The sequence below is a fragment of the Arachis hypogaea genome, chromosome 20 (genome assembly GCF_003086295.3).
Source record: "Arachis hypogaea cultivar Tifrunner chromosome 20, arahy.Tifrunner.gnm2.J5K5, whole genome shotgun sequence".
NCBI lineage: Eukaryota > Viridiplantae > Streptophyta > Magnoliopsida > Fabales > Fabaceae > Arachis > Arachis hypogaea.
In genome coordinates, this window is record NC_092055.1 from 100936574 (window position 1) to 100959161 (window position 22588).

The 22588-nt window shown below is 35.7% G+C and overlaps 2 protein-coding genes and 1 non-coding gene across 6 annotated transcripts; 1 reads left to right on the plus strand and 2 right to left on the minus strand.

Annotated features, from left to right (window-relative positions):
- Window positions 1-2410: 2410 nt before the first annotated feature.
- Window positions 2411-5700, plus strand: LOC112782950 (autophagy-related protein 18c). 4 transcript variants are annotated; one of them, XM_025825635.3, is made up of 6 exons: window positions 2411-2621; window positions 2864-2957; window positions 3560-4404; window positions 4512-4764; window positions 5063-5192; window positions 5282-5700. In XM_025825635.3, the coding sequence occupies exons 3-6, from the start codon at window positions 3619-3621 to the stop codon at window positions 5376-5378; spliced, it is 1266 nt and encodes a 421-aa protein (XP_025681420.1). In that variant the 5' UTR covers window positions 2411-2621; window positions 2864-2957; window positions 3560-3618; the 3' UTR covers window positions 5379-5700. The 4 variants fall into 4 exon arrangements, with proteins under 4 accessions (XP_025681420.1, XP_025681421.1, XP_029152132.1 ...); XM_025825636.3 differs by having other exon boundaries at window positions 2441-2696; XM_029296299.2 differs by having other exon boundaries at window positions 2441-2621; window positions 2864-2929.
- Window positions 5701-6144: 444 nt separating this feature from the next.
- Window positions 6145-8624, minus strand: LOC112782951 (uncharacterized). Its single transcript, XM_025825637.3, has 6 exons — window positions 7765-8624; window positions 7518-7626; window positions 7316-7407; window positions 6928-7186; window positions 6654-6797; window positions 6145-6465 (listed from the first exon to the last, which is right to left on the minus strand). The coding sequence occupies exons 1-6, from the start codon at window positions 8106-8108 to the stop codon at window positions 6373-6375; spliced, it is 1041 nt and encodes a 346-aa protein (XP_025681422.1). The 5' UTR covers window positions 8109-8624; the 3' UTR covers window positions 6145-6372.
- A 5066-nt stretch (window positions 8625-13690) lies between these two features.
- LOC112787318 (small nucleolar RNA R71) lies at window positions 13691-13796 on the minus strand. Its single transcript, XR_003194737.1, has one exon. It is a non-coding gene; the product is annotated as a small nucleolar RNA R71 (small nucleolar RNA).
- Window positions 13797-22588: the final 8792 nt, after the last annotated feature.

The following is a 22588-nucleotide window of genomic DNA, read 5'->3' on the forward strand; positions in this document are numbered from 1 at the left end:
AACTTAAATATCAATTTTATGTAAAATATTAGGGATAAAATTAAAAATTTTTATGATAATTTTGATAAAAATCCAAGACGCTAGGAGAAAATTGAATAAATCAAAAACATTAAAAATAAAGTTTAATGGAATTAAATCAATATTTTTGAAAAAAATAATAGATGTTGGAGACAAAAAAAATACTTCATTCATAATAATAATAATATAATATATTGGGTGTGGTTATACTAACCGAAAAATATAACCTACAAACTGAATTTGAGCTAAAAAGGTAAGCGACAGTTTAACCCCAAATTCAGTTGAATAAACGTTGGGTCTGGTGAATTATTGGGTCCAACAAAGGGGTCATGATCATGAAACACCTGCACTGGTTTCGATGGTCTCAGAACGTTTGGACCATTAAATGGTTCCATAACAAAACATGTTTTTTAAGTTTTTTAATAATTATTAAATAGTCCTTATCTAATTTTAATTACAAATTAATCTCTTATATATTATTTAATTATAAAATCTATTTTTATTTTATAAATCATTATTTTATCATTTATCTATCATATTTATTAATAATAAAAAACTAAAACAATAACAAATTAGATCTTCCATTAATCTTAATAAATATTTTACAATCTTAATCGATCATAATTTTATCATTGATCCATTACATACGTATTGGATTGGAAAAATCGTGTTTGTTAGAAATTCAATCGATTGGAATTGATACACAATCGATTGAATTTTGCAAGGCATGTCGGATTTTTTTATTCAATCGATTGGTCATATTACCCAATCGATTGAAATCATCAAAGGAATATGGGTTTAGTTAATTCAATTAATTGGTTCTGTTACCCAATCGATTGACTTACGCTATTAGAATGATATATGAAAGTTTAATCGATTGGTATGATAATACAATCGATTGAAGTTTGTACGTGACTAATGGTATTTTCCAATTCAATCAATTTAAATGTGACGTGAATAAGGTTTTTTCCTACATTCAATTGATTGGTATAATAATAATAATAATAATAATAATAATAATAATAATAATAATAATAATAATAATAATAATAATAATAATAATAATAACAACAACAACAACAACTCTCTAGCTTTTTTTTTTTGGTGACTAACAACTCTCTAGCTTTGATGGCACTAATTGGTATTTTCTAATTTTATTGTTAATGTTACCCAATCGATTGAAAGCTTCAAAGCAATATGAGGTCTCACAATTCAATTCATTGGTTGTGTTACTCAATCGATTTAAGTCTTCAAAATAATATAGATTTTCACAATTCAATCGATTGATTGTATTATCCAATCGATTGAATTGTGCACTACTTTATATGTTACGTCGTTCTCAATTTTTTCTACTCGTGTTTATAAATTATTATTTTATTATTCATCTATCTTAGCTTTAAAATTCTATCTTCAATTTGTAAGTTTTTATTTTGATTTAGATATTCTAATATTATCTTTTCTTTAATATTAAGGTTAAAAATTGGTGAATGCAGAACTTTCACCCTCAATCCTAGCTCTTTTTGCGTTTTTAGTTTTGGCCATTTTGGGGATATTGGTTCGGTGGGTTTTGTAGGGATTTGGATGAGGATTAATAATATGTATATAGTTTGGAGTGAATATGGATGAAATTGGAGAAGAAGAAGAGAGAAGTTTTCTGGATTTAGAGAGAGAAGAGAGGTTATGCAGAAATGGAGTTGTAAAATTTAAAAAGAGGAGGGAGGTTGAACACGAATAGTTATTAGGCTTAATATATAGCGCATATTAAAATTCAATCGATTGTATTATCATACCAATCGATTGAATGTAGGAAAAAACCTTGTTCACGTCACATTTAAATCAATTAAATGCTTATACCAATCGATTGAATTGGAAAATACCATTAGTCGCGTACAAACTTCAATCGATTGTATTATCATACCAATCAACTAAACTTTCATATATCATTCTAATAGCGTAAGTCAATCGATTGGGTAACAAAATCAATCGATTGAATTAACTAAACCCAAATTGCTTTGATGATTTCAATCGATTGGGTAATATGACCAATCGATTGAATAAGAAAAACTCCACATGCCTTATAAAATTCAATTGATTGAATTTCTAATAAACACTATTTTTCCAATCCAATACGTATAAAATTATGATCAATTAAGATTGTAAAATATTTATTACGATTAATAAAAGATCTAATTTATTATTGTTTTAGTTTTTTTATTATTAATAAATATGATAAAATAATTATTTATAAAATAAAAAATAAATTTTATGATTAAATAATATATAAAAAATTAATTTATAATTAAAATTAGATAAAAACTATTTAACCGATTTTAAAAAGCTTAAAAAATATATTTTATTATAGAATTATTATCGAATCCAGTGCCCCATAAGTGCATTAGTACCTTCCGACCTTAAACTTCTCGGATTAAATTAAATTACAATTACAAAAAAAAAAGCGAACAAAACTTGGAAGAGAGAAAGGGTTACATTACGTTCATTCCATTTCGTTTGAATAACAGATTTTATTGAATTCGGATTTCGGAAGACAGCTCATTCATTCATGTTCACCTCATCGAATTCTGATCCCGAGTTCGTCGCCGTTGGTAACACATTCTGATCCTAATTCCGTTTCCGCAACACACCATTTACTCCCAGCTTCAATTTTTAATCGTTTTATGGTTCGATTTCGCAATCCCCATATTCTCCGGTTCATATAATTTCGCTGATTTTGAGTGCCGCATCTAATTTCTGGTCAATTATTATTGGGTTCCGTGTTTTCTAAGTCAAAGTTTGCATCTTTATGTATATATTTTTTAATTTTTAAACTTGTGATCTTTATATGTAGGTACATTGAAGTGAAATTTTGTTGCTGGGAAGAGTGAGAATTTGCTGTGTTTAAGTCAGAGTTCCTGTGAGTTTTGAGTGATAGGTTTACCCTGGTACTTTCTTGTCTCAATCACATTACACTAAGAATTCAAGTACCTGTGTAAAATATGATGCATTTTATTGTTATAGACACTCATAATGGGTTGGAACAATTACAGCTTTTAGCTGCATTACAAACTTGTATCAATCAGATATTTGGAAGTAACAATGACTGGCCATAAACTAGAATGAGAAGAGTTATCAGCCTATGTTTAATGATTGGAAGATTGATCAATCCCTTTTTTCTTTCTTCATAATTAGGTTGCTTTTATATTAATGTGATATGTTTGCATGTTCACACCTCTATATCACTTAAATGACTGATCCATTTTAACTGAGGTCAATCAAACACATGATTTAGAGAACTCAAATGAATTGAAATGCTGAATTATCAATTTTAAGTGTCAAACAGAGTAGTTTGGGGTTCTGGAACTGATGCATAAAACAGGAAACTTGTAGAATTAGCAGGGCTTGCATGTAAGGTAAATTTCAGGTGCATAGATTCATGTTCTGTATGAATAATTACCAAAGTAATAATGGGTTGAACTGTGAAAACATTGCATATAATGATTTGTTTCAAGCAATATCAATGTAACTTTTTTGTCTGTTATAACAGAAATCACATTGAACACTCCATTTTATACCTTGGTTAATCCTGGTTGTTGACCGCTGCAAATGCTGGCAAGTGGCCCCCCATCTCGTATGGGTTCATCTGTTTCTCCATCTCAAGGAATATTTCCACCTTCGAATATTGGAAATAGTGAATTCCTTAATGTTGGGGCCTCTTCTTCTTTTCCCCCGCCTGAATTAGATATGAACAAAAATGATGAAACAGATTTACTCTCAGTATCATGGAATCAGAACAGTGGTTGTATTGCTGCTGGGACAAGTAATGGTTTTCGTATCTATAATTGTGAACCTTTCAAGGAAACTTTCAGGCGTGATTTAAAGAGTGGTGGTTTCAAAATTGTGGAGATGCTGTTCCGGTGCAATATTCTGGGACTTGTTGGTTCTGTAGGTAATACCCATTACCCACCCAATAAAGTTTTGATTTGGGATGATCATCAGAGCAGGTGCATTGGTGAATTTACATTCAGATCTGAAGTTCGCGGAGTGAAGTTAAGACGTGATCGGATTGTAGTTGTCCTTGAGCACAAGATATATATTTATAACCTTATGGATCTGAAGCTTCTTCACCAGATTGAGACTCTGGCAAATACTAGGGGGTTGTGCTGTCTTTCTCACCATTCAAATACATTTGTTTTGGCTTGTCCAGGTCTTTGCAAAGGACAGGTTCGGGTTGAACATTTTGGACTAAATGTTACCAAATTAATCAATGCTCATGATTCTCAAATTGCTTGCTTTACTCTGTCAATGGATGGACTACTCCTTGCAACTGCTAGTGTAAAGGGCACTTTGATTAGAATCTTCAATACAATGGACGGGTCGCGATTACAAGAAGTAGGTTACTATACAATATTATAGCGTAGGATAGGGATGTTTCTTCAATAGGATTTGGTTTGATCTTTCATATTGATGTTCTGTCATTTGCTTTCTCCTTCTTGTAGGTGAGAAGAGGGGCGGATAGAGCTGAAATAAACAGTATGGCTCTGTCACCAAATGTGCAGTGGTTGGCAGCATCAAGTGACAAAGGAACTGTTCATTTATTCAACTTGAGAGTGAGAGTGTTTGGGGAGGATACTCGGTCAAACTCTCCCAGAGGGCCTGCTCTGGCACATCAGAATTCTTCAACTTCTTTAGATCCCTTGGTTTCTCCAAATACCGGTGCCAATCCGAATTCATCATTATCTTTCATGAGAGGTACAATATATTTTCATAACTATAGGGATCATCTCTTGGAATCATGGTAATTCATACTTTGGAGATTCAGTAATTTTGTCTTTGTCCAGTTTATCTACTAAAATCTATCCTGGGAGCTAGAGTTTGTGCCTGCATGCACACGTGTGTGTTTAATGCTAATTTATCAATCATCTTATCAATCTTGATGGAATGTGTGCAGAGCATTATGTATATAATGTGATGAAATTGTGTTGTATGTTGATCTTTCTAGTGGGACAAAACTCTGGTTTGTGCTTATTGGTCTTCCTTAACATTGTAGGAGTTTTACCAAAATATTTTAGCTCAGAATGGTCATTTGCTCAGTTCCACTTGTCTGAACGCACAAAATTCATTGTGGCATTTGGATCGCAGTCTCAGAACAGTGTCCTAATTGTTGGCATGGATGGGAGGTACTTTTCTTACTCTTTTTGTATATTTGTTAACTTGGTTCTCATTTTTGTTCCTCACAGCCTCTTCTCTCTTTTTCCTGTGGCTTCAGTTTCTATAGGTGCAGTTTTGATCCGGTGCGTGGGGGTGCAATGTTGCAGAAGGAATATGTTAGTTTTCTAAAGTTTCAAAGTAGATCAACTATTTAGAGTTGTTCCACATCCTCACCGACCATTAAACTCTTCTCAGCCATGTAAATATGATGCATCCCCAAGATCAGGCATATGTGTAAATATGATCCACCAACATTGAAGACTTGGAGATACATTGCTGTCTATTACTGTATAAATCTTGTATATAGTAGAGACTAGAGGAAAATAAAATGAAATGAAATTGTAAAGGAACAATGCCCCTGGCAAATAATTCACTTGTTGAATCTGCCATAACACCATTTCCGGCAAAATTTTTGAGTATCAGATCATGTTACAAATATTTGGCAAGTTTGCATAACATCATAAGTTCAAATCTCAATGCCCTTGATGTATTAAAATGTCATGTTACATTTGCTTTTACGCTTATGTGTATTAATCAACTCGAGTTGATTCCTGATTACAACATACTTAGGTTAATTATCACTTATGCTTGTGCTTCATCTTTCACTGAACTTGCTCTCTCTTAACCATTAGAGGAGGTATGATTGTAAAATAATAATGCAAATTTGACTGGTAATATGGATATTCAGGAATGTAGGTTTTTATTAATGAAAGAAGCCATTCACATTAATCTTTCTACAAAGTTTTTGTCAACGTGATGACTAACCTGAACAAAGAGAGCACCACAAAATTAACTTGAAATAATATAAAGGAAAGTTGTGTAATAGAAAATTTGGCTTCTTGACGAGATGGAGAAGTAATTTTAGTGAACATTCCTTGATCAAGGTTGGCAGGTTGGAAAAAATTATTTGACCATATGAAGTGTGCAAAATTTACCATTGATTGACAAAGGTAACCTTCACATAGTAAATAGTACAATTTGATGATGTTCATTTGTATACATTTGTTATTCTTTGGGTAAACTAAGACACAGGTACACAGCACATAATTTCTCTATTCTGTTCCGTTCTTGTACAATAATATTCTGTTGGACGTTGGGGTGCTACTGTAGCACATATTATTCAACCGTAAAGAAGAATTATCAGAAGGGTCACAGCTTAGATCTTGTAAGTTTGTCATCAAACACAATCATCACCTTCCCAATGACTTTCCTATCTTTGATAGCAGAAAACGCAAGGTTGGCCTGCAATGATCAGAAGTTCATGTATAGCACAGATGATATGCAAGTGGTGCAAATTTATAACTATCTACAGTTTTTCATAAAAGTATTTATGCATTCACACTATAGAAGCTGTATTGATTATTGAATTAGATAGGAAAAGAAAGTGATATTCAAATCTGTAGAAGAGCTGTAACAAACGAATTCCTGACCTCTGACAAGCGGTAAGAATGAGAAATGTGGATGGAAATCAGGCCTCTTGCCAACCAAGACAATAACTCTTTTAAAGAATCTTCAAGAACAGCTGGGCGATGTATCTTGTAGCTACCCCAATAAAGACCATGAACTGTCCAATTCTGGCAAAATGGTTTTAAATCAATGAAATATCAGTAATGAGGGATATAAACAAGTGACTTTTGAAGATCGAAGGTTTTACGAATAAAGCATAATTAGATCAATCAAGACTTAACTCATGATATAGTATACCTTAACAAGAGCTATGTTAGCAGGGATGACAGGAATTTCGCCGCTTGCAAACCCAATTATGAGAATCTGAGCTCCCCATTTCAGAAGTTTCATACTTTCTTTCGTAAGCTTGCCTCCAACCGGGTCATAGAGGACATCAACACCTTTAAGCCTTCTAGCCTTAAGGAACTCTTTCACACTCTCGATAACATTTTCACTGACCAAGTCCACCACATGATCAACACCAAGAGTCTTCAAAATCTGCACCTTTTCAGCTCCCCTGAAACCGAGTTATGAAAAACAATAAACATTCAACTCCAACGGATACCTAGTAAATGGAAATATCAATCAAATGCAGAACAATTATATCAGTCATATTCAACCTTGCATTGAAACAAATTAGAACTACCTAGCAACAGCAATGACAATGGCACCACACGCTTTTCCAATTTGAACAGCTGCAAGCCCTACACCTCCTGCTGCACCCAAAACCACCAACACCTACAATTTCATCAACTTTTCAGCCACTCCAAAGAGATATAAACATAACCAACATGTGAAATAAATAAACAAACAAATAAATAAGTAAAAATTAACTACGTATGACATACCTGACCAGAGGTTAAATTAGCTCTATGGACAAGTGCTACATGAGAAGTGCCAAATGCCACAGCAAGTGCTCCAGCAGCAACAAGATCACAACCTTCTGGCACACGAAACCTTCAACCCAAAAAATGGGTTAAAAACAAAGTTAATAACTTTACACGCCAGAATGAACAAGTTGTCAATTTCTCAAATTTACCATCAATTTTTGTTTTGAAAAGAAAAAAGGTAAATGAATTAGGAGGGGAATCTCACAACTCGTTCTCGTCAACAACAATGAACTCAGCGAATGAACCAAGAGCAGCAAAGGAACAAACAGGGTCCCCAACACGAAAGTTTGAAACTTTGGGGCCAACGGCGTCAACGATTCCCGAGTAATCGGATCCAGGTATGAATGGCAAAGTCGCCTTCTCCTGATACTTACCTTGGATCTGCAAGTAATTTGCAAAATTCAAGCTCGTAGCCTTGATTCTGACTCTTACAGAAGTGGGAGACTTCAACTGAGGAACTGGATGGTTCTTGGACACAATTATTGGGCTGTTATCGTCTTCCAAAGATAACGATGGATCACCAAGTTTTCTGCACAAAAGAGCTTCCATTTTCCACTATATGTCTCCGGATTATGTAATTCGTAATCTAAATTTCGAAGATAGAATAGAACCTTTTTGTCACTTCATTTTATATGAGCAATCATGCGGCAGACGGACATTTTTTTATTTAAATTAATTAAGTATATTATTTATCGAAATACGTAAAAGACAGTGTTCAGGGTATCAGTGCTATGATACAAAGATGAACAAGGGTCGGGTTAGTTTGGGTTTTGGAACCAAATTAATTGAATTATAATTGGTTTGATTTGGTTTGGATTTATGTTTTTTTTTTTTTTTATATATTTAAATCAAACCAAATCGATTAAAAATGATTAGTTTAGTTTGAATAATTGAGTATTCGATAAAATAAAAATTATAAAAAAAATAAAAAAATAAAATTTTTATCTTAAAAATTTTTAAGTACAATAAATATGTAAAATCAATAGAAATAATCTAAAAATGTTAAAAATTAAATATATTAAAATCTAAATACATTAAATACAGTGGAGTGACTGCACTTGGAGAAGAAGTACTTCCAACAATAGTATTATTTATAGGTAAGGTGAGGTTTGAGAAAGCTTTGCTAGGATTTACTCCATAGAGTGAGAAAACCGCTGCTAGTGTTAAGGTTATTGGGTGAGAAATTTAAAATCATTAAAAGGTATATATATTTTTAAAATCGGTTTCGCACTCCCAAAACCGTTACCCGAACTAATTACTAGAGAGAGGCATTGGTTTGGTTTGGGTCGGACCCGATTACCTGTTGGTTCCAGAACCAATTTAATTGGTTCGGTTCGGGTTCGGACAGGTAATCGGGTACCCGCTACCCATGCTCACCCCTACGGTATGATCCAAATTTAATTAAACTCATATCCCGGTGATTAAGTAATAAGTACTTGAAATATGTCACGATAAGAGTTGAATATATCTCAAGTGCATCCGAATATGACACGTAATAAAAAATTGGATATTCACTATACAAGATATGATCGTATTTTGAACAAGATCACATCATTCGAGATACGTTCGGAAACATAAATAAGGTTATACTACTCGAGATATAGTCAGAGACACAAAATAGGATCACAATATCCAAGATACATGTCTAATTAACTAGGTGTCTCTACATCCTAGATGATTATATCCGAAAAAAAAAACATCTATATAAGGAGTTTTCTAATTCCATCATTAATCACATTATATCTATCTCTCCACTTTTAATCTTTATTATACTTCTTTTTTACATACACATGGATAATAATGAGTTCTTTTTTATAATAATTTATCCCAATAGAACAATAAATAATAGTAAGGAAGGTGTGATATTTGAGGGTAATTCAACTGTGAGGTTGCGGACAAGCCATGTTAATTCTCTAGATGTGTAGAAGAATGTCATACTGAGCAACATGTGGATAATAGGTTCCAAGGAGGTTGAAAGAGTTGCATATAGATTTTTATCGGTACAGTCGAGTGGAGGGTTTACTAACAGGGTATTTTGGCTGGAAGCTGATTAGCATGTAAGAGTAATGTTCGACATACATGCTAGCTTAATGACACAACACGTGATGAAGTAGTATGCTATGGTTCATGACAATGGTGGTAGTTGTGGGCTGTCATCTGCTGTCTCGCATGTAGTCACGGTGGAGGCAACACTGATTTACTTCGCCCAGCCTTGAGATGGTGCCGAAGAGGACGATAGTAACTCAGATTTGGGATATGTTGTCGATACCGGGTCGTCCAACGAGAGTAATTTCTTTGAGGAATATGTACTGGAGACTCCAACTGGTGGGATGCTCAGTTTCTTGTTCCTCCCCCTTTGGCCATTCCACAGTTATCAGAAGTTCCAAGTTATTATCACACTCTGAATTTGGACGCAATGTATATGGATGATCCTTTCAACATTTGCGATGAGGGGATTACAACACGGATGGCAGTATCAAATTTCGGGTGGGCCATAGGTCTAGGAGTAGGGATGTTGTTCTGATGGCAGTGAAGAACTACAGCATACGAAATGCTGAATACAGAATTTATAGTCGGATAGGCTGAAATACCATTATCGGTGCAAGTAATCATCTGCTAGGTGTACATAGAGTCTTTGATAAACCACTATTTTATGGTTTATCTTGTGCTCATTTGAGTGGTTTTTATCAAGTCCTTACCCACTTATTCATATGATTTGCATGATTTTACAATTCCTTCCTAGTGTTATTCTATGGTTGAAAACTTGCTTCCTAAAATCTTTAATCTGTGTATTTTAATTATCCTTTATACCATTCAATGCCGTGATCCGTGTGTTAAGTGTTTCAGGCTTTATAGGGCAGGAATCGCTTAGAGAATGGAGAGGAAGCTTGCAAAAATGGAAGGAACACAAGAAATTAAGGAGATAACCAGCGAGCATCGACGCGCACGCATGGCTCACGCGAGCGCGCGATATGGAGAAATTTGTAGCGACGCGTGCGCGTGCCTGACGCGTACGCGTGGATTAGAGTTTGCACAAAGACGCGCACGCGTGACTGGCGCGTACGAATGGCATGCCAAAACAACCAGCGACGCGCACGCGTGACTGATGCATACGCGTGACATGCGCGATCTGCAGAAATAACAGAAAACGCTGGGGGTGATTTTGGGCCGAATTTTGACACAGTTTCCGGCCCAGAAAACACAGACTAGAGTCAGGGAACATGCATAGACTCAACACACATTCTCATTAGCATAGTTTTAGTTTTTAGATTTGAATCTAGAGAGAAAGACTACTCTTCCTCTAGGTTTTCTTTACATTCATAGTTTCATAGTTTATTGCTTTTGCTTTGGATATTGAAGAGTCATCACCTCCGTTGAAGATTGATGCGTGAGCATCTTTCCTATCTTTTCCTAGTGAATTTGCATCTAAATTGTTGAGTTTAATAAAGAATTAATTATCTTTTAGCCAATATGAATGCTACTTTGAGTCTTGTGCAATTCTATTTATTTTAGGTAGCATTCAGCTGGATTTGATGGAGTTTCTGCAGAAGAAGAGATGAAGGCGAATGATGCTGTCAACCCTGATCTCTCTACACTCAAACCTGAATAACTCGAGCTACAAAGGTCCAATGGACGTGATTTCAGTGGCGTTGGAAAGCTAACTCCTAGAACTTTCCAACGATATATAATAGTCTATACTTCTTCTCCGAACTCGCTGCCAAGGCTGCCCCTAACTTGAGATTTCTCAAGTTAGGCGCAAGACACAACAACAATACGCGAGATTGGTCCTGTCCACTTCAAGTTAGGCGCACTAAAGCCCAAGTTAGGCGCAATAAAGCCCAAGTTAGGCGCAGCTTAACTCAACTAAACTCCAATTCATGCTGCCAAACCCAAGCTAGGCGTGGATCCTAGTGAAGCCAAGTGGTCCCCATCCATCAATTGAAGATTTGCTGATTGCTATAATTAATTCTAATTTAAATTCAAATATTAAAAATAGAAAAAGATATTATTTTAGTTTTAAAGATAGATTTTAAATTAATTAGAATTAGATATAAATAGGAGGATACCACCTCAACATTATTCCAATCCCAGACTACCAAAATACATTTTATTAGAATCCTTATTTTCTACTCTGAACCATGAGCAACTAATCCTCCATTGTTAAGTTTAGGAGCTCTGTCTATTTGTATGGATTGATTTTATTGCTTTATCTATTTTAATTCATGTATGGATTTATAATTTAAGAATTGTTCTCGCTCTTCATCTTATGAATTTGGGTGGAACGGAAGTATGACCATTTTTCTAAATGCGTTCTTGTAAAACTTGGAAAAGCTCTTTACTTGAACAACAACTTGAAAATATATTCTCCTAAATTTTAATTATCTGGATTTAACGGGATAGATGATATATAATTCTTTTATTTTTGGGTAATTAGAGTTTTTGTGGCATATAAACTGGAATTTGATCATCACATTCTAATTGGAATTAATTGACTAAGAAATTAGCAGCTAATGAATTTTAGAGGAGACTAGGAAAGTCTAAGGAATTAGGATCTAGTCACATATAGTTTGTCATAAATTAAATCCTACATGATTAAAATAGTTAGTAAGAAAAGTTAATCCAAAAAATAGATAACTCTAAAACCTTAACTGTCTTCTCAATATTTTACTCCCAACTTATTCACCTGCCTGTCTTCAAACTCTTCTTTATTGTTTAATACTTTTGAACTCTCAATTACTCTTTTCTGTTTGTCTAACTAAGCCTATCAAATACTATTGTTGCTTAATCCATCAATTCTCGTGGGATCGACCCTTATTCACGTAAGGTATTACTTGATACGACCCGGTGCAATTGCTGGTAAGTTAGTGGGTTACAAATATCGCACCAAATTTTTGGCGCCGTTGCCGGAAATTGATTGTGATTGACAACTACTTGTTGTTTGATTTCTTAGATTATATAATTTTTCTTTTAATTAATTTTATTTTAGTATTATTAATTTTTATTTATTTATTTGTTTATTTTTATTCCCGTAATTCTTTTTCTTTTATTCTTCCTTTCGTTCTTTCACGCGTACCCCCCTCCCCTGCTGTTTCGTTTTGGTTTCCCATCCCCTGCTCCTTTTTTATTTATTTATTTATTTATTTATTTTATTAAATTTTTTTTACTTCCGTTTAATTTTTTTTTAAATCTCGTCGATTTTTTTATTTTATTTCTCTTTTCATTTTTACTTTTTTATTTTTTTCTTCTTCGTTTTACTTTGTTTCTTTTTTTGTTATTTTTTTTATTTTTTATATTCTATTAATTTTATTTTATTTTTATCTTTAAAAAAATAATAATAAAAAAATAAAATAACACTAAAATTTTTCTTAATTTCTGAAATTAAGTTTGGTGTTATCCATTAGATTTTATTTTAATTTTTCAGTTTATTTTTCTTTTTAAATTTTCTAATTTTTTTTTAATTTTAATTATTATTTTCAAAAATTTTTTTATTTAGTATTTTTATTTTATTATTTTACACAGGTTACTTCACAGGGATTTCTCTGCACTCTGACGTAGAGAGTCCCATCTTTTCTTGTCTTCTGTTTGTTTATGCATAGGAACAGAGACAAAGAACATCTCTTAGACTTTGATCCTGAACCTGAAAGAACTTTCAGGCGATGTTTACAACAAGTAAGACTTTACAAGGCTACAGAAGCCACTATGGATCCTAATAATAATGCTAATGCCAATGTGGCAAATCCGAATGGGGATGAGCAATAAAGGAGAGTGCTTGGATCTTATTCTGCTCCTACTGCGGATCTTTATGGAAAAAAGTATTGTGGTGCCTCCTATAGCTACAAACAACTTTGAGTTGAAGCCACAATTGGTCACCTTGGTGCATCAAAATTGTCAGTATCATGGACTTCCTCATGAAGATCCAAATCAGTTCATATCTGATTTTCTGCAGATATGTGATACTATGAAGACAAATGGAGTGAACCCAGAGGTGTACAGACTCATGCTCTTCCCGTTTGCTCTGAGGGATAAAGCAAAGCTATGGCTAGATTCTCAACCAAAGGAGAGTCTGAATACTTGAAAAAAGGTTGTTACAGAGTTTCTCACTAAATTTTTCCCACTAAAGAAGCTGACTAAGCTTAGGTTAGAGGTTCAGACCTTCAGACAGAAGGAGGGTGAAACCTTTTATGAAGCCTGGGAGAGATACAAGCTACTGACTAGGCAATGCCCTCCAGACATGTTCTCCAAATGGACCCAACTAGATATCTTTGGTGCACGAATTGTAAATCACACTTTTCACAACTCGTACCACTAACCAGCAAGTGCACTGGGTCGTCCAAGTAATACCTTATGTGAGTAAGGGTCAATCCCACGGAGATTGTCGGTTTGAAGCAAGCTATGGTTATTTTGTAATTCTTAGTCAGGAGATTAATAATAAAAATGATTAGGTTTATGAAGAGTAAATAGCATAAATTAAATAATACTTGTTATGCAGTAACGGAGAACAGATTGAGGATTTGGAGATGCTCTGTCTTCCGAATCTCTGCTTTCCTACTGTCTTCTTCTTCACGCACGCAAGGCTCCTTCCATGGCAAGCTGTATGTTGGTGGATCACCGTTGTCAATGGCTACCATCCGTCCTCTCAGTGAAAATGGTCCAAATGCGCTGTCACCGCATGGCTAATCATCTGTCGGTTCTCACTCATGTTGGAATAGGATCTATTGATCCTTTTGCGTCTGTCACTACGCCTAGCACTCGTGAGTCTGAAGCTCGTCACAGTCATCCCATCCCAGATCCTACTCGAAATAACACAGACAAGGTTTAGACTTTCTGGATCTCAGGAATGGCCGCCAATAGTCCTAGCCTATACCACGAAGACTCTGATCATGAACCAAGAGGCTAAGAGATATACACTCAATCTAAGGTAGAACGGAAGTGGGAGTCAGGCACGCGTTCATAGGTTGAGAATGGTGATGAGTGTCATGGATCATCACATTCATCAGGATGAAGTGCGAGTGAATATCTTAGAATAGAGACAAGCGTGATTGAATGGAAAACTGTTGTAATTGCATTAATTCATCGAAACACAACAGAACTCCTCACCCCCAACCATGGGGTTTAGAGACTCATGTCGTCAGAAATACAATATGAAACGTGTAAAATATCATGAGATCGATAGTAAGTCTCTAAAAGTTGTTTTTATACTAAACAGAAAATAAGTAACTAAGTGCAGATAGTGCAGAAATCTACTTCCGGGGCCCACTTGGTGTGTGCTTGGGCTGAGTAATGAAGCCTTCATGTGTAGAGACTTCTCTTGGAGTTAAACGCCAGGTTGCAGCCTGTTTCTGGCGTTTAACTTCAGAATAGGGCAGGAAGTTGGCGTTTGAACGCCAGTTTGCATCGTCAAAACTTGGGCAAAGTATGGACTATTATATATTGATGGAAAGCCCTGGATGTATACTTTCCAACACAATTGAGAGCGCACCAATTGGGCTTCTGTAGCTCCAGAAAATCCATTTCGAGTGCAGGAAAGTCAGAATCTAACAGCATCTGCAGTCCTTTTTCAGCCTCTAAATCAGATTTTTGCTCAGGTCCCTCAATTTCAGCCAGAAAATACCTGAAATCACAGAAAAACACAGAAACTCATATTAAAGTCCAGAAATATAATTTTTTCATAAAAACTAATAAAAACATAGTAAAAACTAACTAAATTATACTAAAAACTACTAGAAAACAATGCCAAAACGCGTATAAGTTATCCGCTCATCACAACACCAAACTTAAATTGTTGCTTGTCCCTAAGCAACTGAAAATCAATTAGGATAAAAAGAAGAGAATATACTATAAATTTCAAAATATCAATGAAACTTAGCTCCAACTAGATGAGCGGGACTAGTAGCTTTTTACCTCTGAACAGTTTTGGCATCTCACTTTATCCTTTGAAGTTCAGAATGATTGGCATCTATAGGAACTCACAATTTAGATAGTGTTATTGATTCTCCTAGTTCAGTATATTGATTCTTGAACACAGCTACTTTATGAGTCTTGGCCGTGGCCCTAAGCACTTTGTTTTCCAGTATTACCACCGGATACATAAATGCCACAGACACATAACTAGTTGAACCTTTTCAGATTGTGACTCAGCTTTGCTAGAGTCCCCAATTAGAGGTGTCTAGGGTTCTTAAGCACACTCTTTTTGCTTTGGATCACGACTTTAACCGCTCAGTCTCAAGCTTTTACCTTGACACCTTCACGCCACAAGCACATGGTTAGGGACAGCTTGGTTTAGCCGCTTAGGCCAGGATTTTATTCCTTTGGGCCCTCCTATCCATTAATGTTCAAAGCCTTGGATCCTTTTTTTATTACCCTTGCCTTTTGGTTTAAAGCGTTACTGGCTTTTTGCTCTTGCCTTTTGGTTTAAAGAGCTATTGGCTTTTTCTGCTTGTTTTTCCTTTTTCTTTCTCTTTTTTTTCGCAAGCTTTGTCATTCACTGCTTTTTCTTGCTTCAAGAATCAATTTTATGATTTTTCAGATTATCAATAACATTTTTCCTTTTCCATCATTCTTTCAAGAGCCAACAGTTTTAACATTCATAAACAACAAATTCAAAAGACATATGCACTGTTCAAGCATTCATTCAGAAAACAAAAAGTATTGTCACCACATCAAAATAATTAAACTAGTTTCAAGGATGAATTCAAAATCATGTACTTCTTGTTCTTTTGTAATTAAAACATTTTTCATTTAAGAAAGGTGATGGATTCATAGGACATTCATAGCTTTAAGACATAGACACTAGATACTAATGATCATGTAATGAAGACACAAACATAAATAAAGCATAGAGAATGAAAACAGAAAAAAATAAATAGACAATGAGATTAAGGAACGGGTCCACCTTAGTGAGGGTAGCGTCTTCTTCCTTTTAAAGAATCAATAGTGCTCTTGAGCTCCTCTATGTCTCTTCCTTGCCTTTGTTGCTCCTTCCTCATAGCTCTTTGATCTTCTCTAATTTCATGGAGGAGGATGGAATGCTCTTGGTGCTCCACCCTTAGTTGTCCCATGTTGGAACTTAATTCTCCTAGGGAAGTGTTAATCTGCTCCCAATAGTTTTGTGGAGGAAAGTGCATCCGTTGAGGCATTAGTGGTTATGGAAAAACAAAAAAGCAATGCTTTTTCCACACTAAACTTAAAATGTTTGCTCGTCCTCGAGCAAAAGAAGGAGGAAAGGAGGAGAAGGAGGTGTGTGGTGGGTTCGGCCAAGGGTGGGGGAAGTGTGTATGAAAAGGTGTGGCAGGTGGGGATCCTGTGGGGTCCACAAATTCTGAGGGGTCAAGGACTTATCATCCCTGCTCCATTGAGGCGTGCAAAAACGCCCTTAGTGTGCAATCCTGGCGTTTAACGCCAGACTGCTGCTTGTTTTTGGCGTTAAACGCCAGCTCTTCTCCCTTTCTTGGCGTTAAACACCAACTTGATGCTCTGTTCTAGCGTTAAACGCCAGTCTAGTGCTTGTTTCTGGTGTTTAACGCCAGCTTGATGCTTCTTTCTGGCGTTAAATGCCAGTCTAATGCTTCTTACTGGCGTTTAAACGCCAGTAAGCTCTTCCTCCAGGGTGAGCTATTTTTAATGCTATTTTTCATTCTGTTTCTGATTTTTCAGTTGTTTTTGTGACTTCACATGATCATCAACCTAAAGAAAACATAAAATAGCAATGGAAAATAAATAGATATAATTAAATAATATTGGGTTGCCTCCCAACAAGCGCTTCTTTAATGTCAATAGCTTGACAGTGAGCTCTTATGGAGCCTCACAGATAATCCGAGCAGTGTTGGGGCCTCTCAACACCAAACTTAGAGTTTGGTTGTGGCCTCCCAACACCAAACTTAGAGTTTGAATGTGGGAGTTTTGTTTGACTCTGTATTGAGAGAAGCTTTTCATGCTTCCTCTCCATGATTACAGAAGAAGAACCTTGAGTCTTATAGTTTGCAATGTCTGCAAACCACGGAGCTTCCTGAATAGCAAACAATTGCTCATCCAGAAAGTTTTCAGAGATCTCAGTAGGAGGGAGAGATGCTCCTGCTACTGGTTCTATCTGGGACAGGTGATCAGCTACTTGATTCTCTGTCACTTTTCTGTCTCTTATTTCTATATCAAACTCTTGCAGAAGCAACACCCATCTTATGAGTCTGGGTTTTGAATCCTGCTTTGTGAGGAGATATTTTAGAGCAGCATGGTCAGTGTACACAATCACTTTTGATCTCACTAAATAAGATCTAAACTTGTCAATGGCATAAACCACTGCAGGCAACTCCTTTTCTGTGGTTGTGTAATTCTTCTGTGCGTCATTCAAAATACGGCTAGCATAGTAAATGACGTGCAGAAGCTTGTTATGCCTCTGTCCCAATACTGCACCAATGGCATGGTCACTGGCATCACACATTAGTTCGAATGGTAATGTCTAGTCTGGTGCAGAAATGATAGGTGCTGTGACCAACTTAGCCTTCATAGTCTCAAAGGCCTGCAACACACCCTGTGTCAAAGACAAATGGTATGTCAGCAGCTAGCAGATTGCTCAGAGGTTTTGCGATTTTTGAAAAATCCTTTATAAACCTCCTATAGAATCCTGCATGCCCCAGAAAACTTCTGATTGCCTTAACATTGGTGGGTGGTGGTAATTTTTCAATTACCTCTACCTTAGCTTGATCCACCTCTATTCCCTTGTTCGAAATTTTACGCCCAAGGACAATTCCTTCAGTCACCATAAAGTGACATTTTTCCCAATTTAAAACCAGGTTACTCTCTTGGCATCTTTTCAGAACAAGTGCTAGATGGTTAAGACAGGAGCTAAATGAGTCTCCAAATACTAAGAAGTCATCCATGAAGACTTCCAGAAATTTCTCTACCATATCAGAGAAGATAGAGAGCATGCACCTCTGAAAGGTTACAGGTGCATTGCATAGACCAAAAGGCATTCTTCTGTATGCAAATACTCCAGATGGACATGTGAATGCTATTTTTTCTTGGTCCTGAGGATCTACTGCAATTTGGTTGTAACCTGAATAGCCATACAAAAAACAGTAGTATTCATGACCTGCTAGTCTCTCTAGCATCTGGTCTATGAATGGTAAAGGAAAATGATCCTTCCTAGTGGCTGTATTGAGCCTTCTGTAGTCAATACACATACGCCACCCTGTAACTGTTCTTGTAGGAACCAGTTCATTCTTTTCATTATGAACCACTGTCATTCCTCCCTTCTTAAGGACAACATGGACAGGGCTCACCCAGGGGCTATCAAAAATAGGATAAATAATCCCAGCCACTAGTAACTTAGTGACCTTTTTCTGCACTACCTCCTTCATGGCGGGATTTAGCCGCCTCTGTGGTTGAACCACTGGCTTAGCATCATCCTCCAATAGGATCTTGTGCATGCATCTGGCTGGGCTAATGCCCTTAAGATCACTTATGGACCACCCAAGAGCTGTCTTGTGTGTCCTTAGCACCTAAATTAGTGCTTTCTCTTCCTGTGGCTCTAAAGCAGAGCTTATGATTACAGGAAAAGTGTCACCTTCTCCCAGAAATGCATATTTCAGGGATGGTGGTAGTGGTTTGAGCTCGGGTGATGAGCGGATAATTTATACACTTTTTGGCATTGTTTTTAGTATGTTTTTAGTATGTTTTAGTTAGTTTTTATTAGTTTTTATTTAAAAATCACATTTCTGGACTTTACTATGAGTTTTTGTATTTTTCTGTGATTTCAGGTATTTTCTGGCTGAAATTGAGGGACCTGAGCAAAAATCTGATTCAGAGGTTGAAAAAGGACTGCAGATGCTGTTGGATTCTGACCTCCCTGCACTCAAAGTAGATTTTCTGGAGCTACAGAAGCCCAATTGGCTCGCTCTCAATTGCGTTGGAAAGTAGACATTCTGGGGCTTTCCTGTAATATATAATAATCCATACTTTGCCCAAGATTTGATGGCCCAAACAGGTGTTCCAAGTCAGCTCAAGAATTCTGGCGTTTAACACCGGAACTGGCACAAAAGCTGGAGTTAAACGCCCAAACTGGCACAAAAACTGACGTTTAACTCCAAGAAAAGTCTCTACACATGGAAGCTTCAATGCTCAACCCAAGCACACACCAAGTGGGCCCGGAAGAAGATTTCTACATTAATTACTGATTTCTGTAAATCCTAGGCTACTAGTTCTCTATAAATAGGACCTTATACTATTGTATTTTCATCTTTGGACGTTTAGTCCCTAGACCTTGGAGGCTGGCCATTCGGCCATGCTTACACCATTATCACTTTTGTATTTTCAACGGTGGAGTTTCTACACACCATAGATTAAGGTGTGGAGCTCTGCTGTTCTTCATGAATTAATACAAGTACTATTGTTTTTCTATTCAACTCAAGTCTATTTCTTCTCCAAGATATTCATTCGCACCCAAGAACATGATGAATGTGATGATTATGTGACACTCATCACCATTCTCACCTATGAACGCGTGACTGATAACCACTTCCGTTCTACATGCAAACAAGCTTGAATGCATATCTCTTGGGTTTCTAATCTAAGATTGGAACCTTCGTGGTATAGGCTAGAATTATTGGCGGCCATTCCTGAGATCCGGAACGTCTAAACCTTGTCTGTGGTATTCTGAGTAGGATCTGGGAAGGGATGACTGTGACGAGCTTCAAACTCGTGATTGTTGGGCGTGTGACAGACGCAAAAGGATCAATGGATCCTATTCCAGCATGATCGAGAACCGACAGATGATTAGCCGTGCGGTGACAGCGCATTTGGAACGTTTTCACTGAGAGGACGGGAAGTAGCCATTGACAACGGTGATGCCCAACATAAAGCTTGCCATGGAAAGGAGTATGAATAATTGGAAGAAGGCAATAGGAAAGCAGAGGTTCAGGAGGAACAAAGCATCTTCATACGCTTATCTGAAATTCCAACCAAAGAATTACATAAGTATCTCTATCTTTACTTTATGTTTTTTTTATCTTTTAATTATCAATCCTCCATAACCATCTGAATTCGCCTGACTGAGATTTACAAGATGACCATAGCTTGCTTCAAGCCGACAGTCTCCGTGGGATCGACCCTTACTCACGTAATGTATTACTTGGACGACCCAGTGCACTTGCTGGTTAGTTGTGCGGAATTGTGACAAAGTGTGATTCACGTTTGAGAGCTCCAAGTCTTTGGCACCATTGTTGATGATCACAATTTCGTGCACCAAGTTTTTGGCGCCGTTGCCGGGGATTGTTCGAGTTTAGACAACTGACGGTTCATCTTGTTGCTTAGATTAGGTACTTTTCTTTTTATTTTTCAGAATTTTTAAGAATGAATTCTAGAGTTTCAAGGTGATGTTCTTATCATCACAAAAGCTGATTGATTCTCATCAATTTAGCTGTTGAATGTAATGTCCTGCTGAAGCTTGACTAGCCATGTCTAATCCTTTTTGGACTGAAGCTTTAGACTAACATTGCATGATTCCTGGAATTCTTATTAAAAGTATTAATTCTCTTTATTTTCTTTTATATATAATTTTTGAAAAATCACAAAAAAAAATTTTTATAAAACCATAAAAATAAAAAATATTTTATGTTTCTTGTTTGAGTCTAGTATCAATTTTTAAGTTTGGTGTCAATTGCATGTCTTTATTCTTCTCGCATTTTTCGAATACATGCATTATGTTCTTCATTAATCTTCAAGTTTTTCTTGATGATTTCATTGCTTTGATCTTTAAATTCTCTTGTTTTGTGTGTTTTGTTGTTTCTCATATGCATTCTCAATTTGTTAGTGTCTCTTATATGAAAATTTTTAAGTTTGGTGTCCTGCATGCATTGTTTGTTTGATTTGAGTTTCCTAAGATTAATTGTATTTTGATTGTTTCTCATCATTGAAAAATTCAAAAAAAATTCTCAAAACTATGTCTTTTCAAGTCAATAATACAGAGAATTGAAGATTCAGAATATTCAGCAGAGGAATCAAACAGAAAAAGCTGGGCGTTCAAAATGCCCAGTGAAGAATGAAAACTGGCATTTAAACGCCAGCCAGGGTACCTGGCTGGGCGTTTAACGCCCAAAAAGGTAGCATTTTGGGCGTTAAACGCCAGAATGGATGCCATTCTGGGCGTTTAACACCAGAAGGACACTAGAGGAAAGATTTTGTTTTTAATTCAAATCTTTTTCAAATTTTCATAATTTTTCAAAATCAAATCTTTTTCAAATCATATCTTTTCAATCATATCTCTTCAAAATCAATTTCTTTCCATTTTTTTATTTTCGAAAATCCTTGCTACTATTAATGATTTACTTCAAAATTTTCAAGTTGTTACTTGCCTATTAAGAAAGGATCAAAATTTTAAACTTTAAGAATCATATCTTTTAATTTCTTGCTAATCAAGTAATCAACTTTAATTTTAAAACTTTCTTTTTTTAAAATTGATTTTCAATCATATCTTCTCAATCATATCTTTTCAATCACATCTTTTTCAAAACTAGCTCTCAATCATATCTTTCTAATTTCTAATTTCAAAATCTTTTCAAAAATCACTTAATTTCTTTCCTAATCTTAATTTTCAAAAATCTCAATCAAATTTTCAAATTTCTTTTTAATTATTTCAAAATCTTTTTAATTTATTTTCGAAAATTCTTCCCCTCTTCTCACATCCTTCTATTTAAGGGACTAACACTCCTCCTCAAGGTGCAATTCGAACTCTATCCCTCTTGATAAGTTCGAATTCTCTTCTATCTACCTCCTTATATTCTTCTTTTCCTCTGAAACCTCAAGGAATCTCTATACTGTGACATAGAGGATTCTCTACTTTCTTGTTCTCTTCTCTTTTATATGAGCAGGAACAAAGATAAAGGCATACTTGTTCAAGCTGATCCTGAACCTGAAAGGACCTTGAAGAGAAAGCTAAGAGAAGATAAAGCACAATTCTCTCTAGAGGGCCTAACAGAGATTTTCAAGGAAGAAGAAACCATGGCAGCCGAAAACAACAATGCCAACAATGCAAGGAA

What these genes read in the sequence shown, in the direction of transcription:
- LOC112782951 (XM_025825637.3), bottom strand. Translation starts at nt 8,108, where the DNA reads ATGGAAGCTCTTTTGTGCAGAAAACTTGGTGATCCATCGTTATCTTTG. An exon ending in CTAATTTAACCTCTGGTCAG is followed by an intron (nt 7,408 to 7,517) that starts GTATGTCATACG and finishes ATGAAATTGTAG; the next exon opens with GTGTTGGTGGTTTTGGGTGC. An exon ending in ATTCTTACCGCTTGTCAGAG is followed by an intron (nt 6,466 to 6,653) that starts GTCAGGAATTCG and finishes TGATCATTGCAG; the next exon opens with GCCAACCTTGCGTTTTCTGC.
- LOC112782950 (XM_025825635.3), top strand. Translation starts at nt 3,619, where the DNA reads ATGCTGGCAAGTGGCCCCCCATCTCGTATGGGTTCATCTGTTTCTCCA. An exon ending in ACGGGTCGCGATTACAAGAA is followed by an intron (nt 4,405 to 4,511) that starts GTAGGTTACTAT and finishes TCCTTCTTGTAG; the next exon opens with GTGAGAAGAGGGGCGGATAG. An exon ending in ATCATTATCTTTCATGAGAG is followed by an intron (nt 4,765 to 5,062) that starts GTACAATATATT and finishes TTAACATTGTAG; the next exon opens with GAGTTTTACCAAAATATTTT.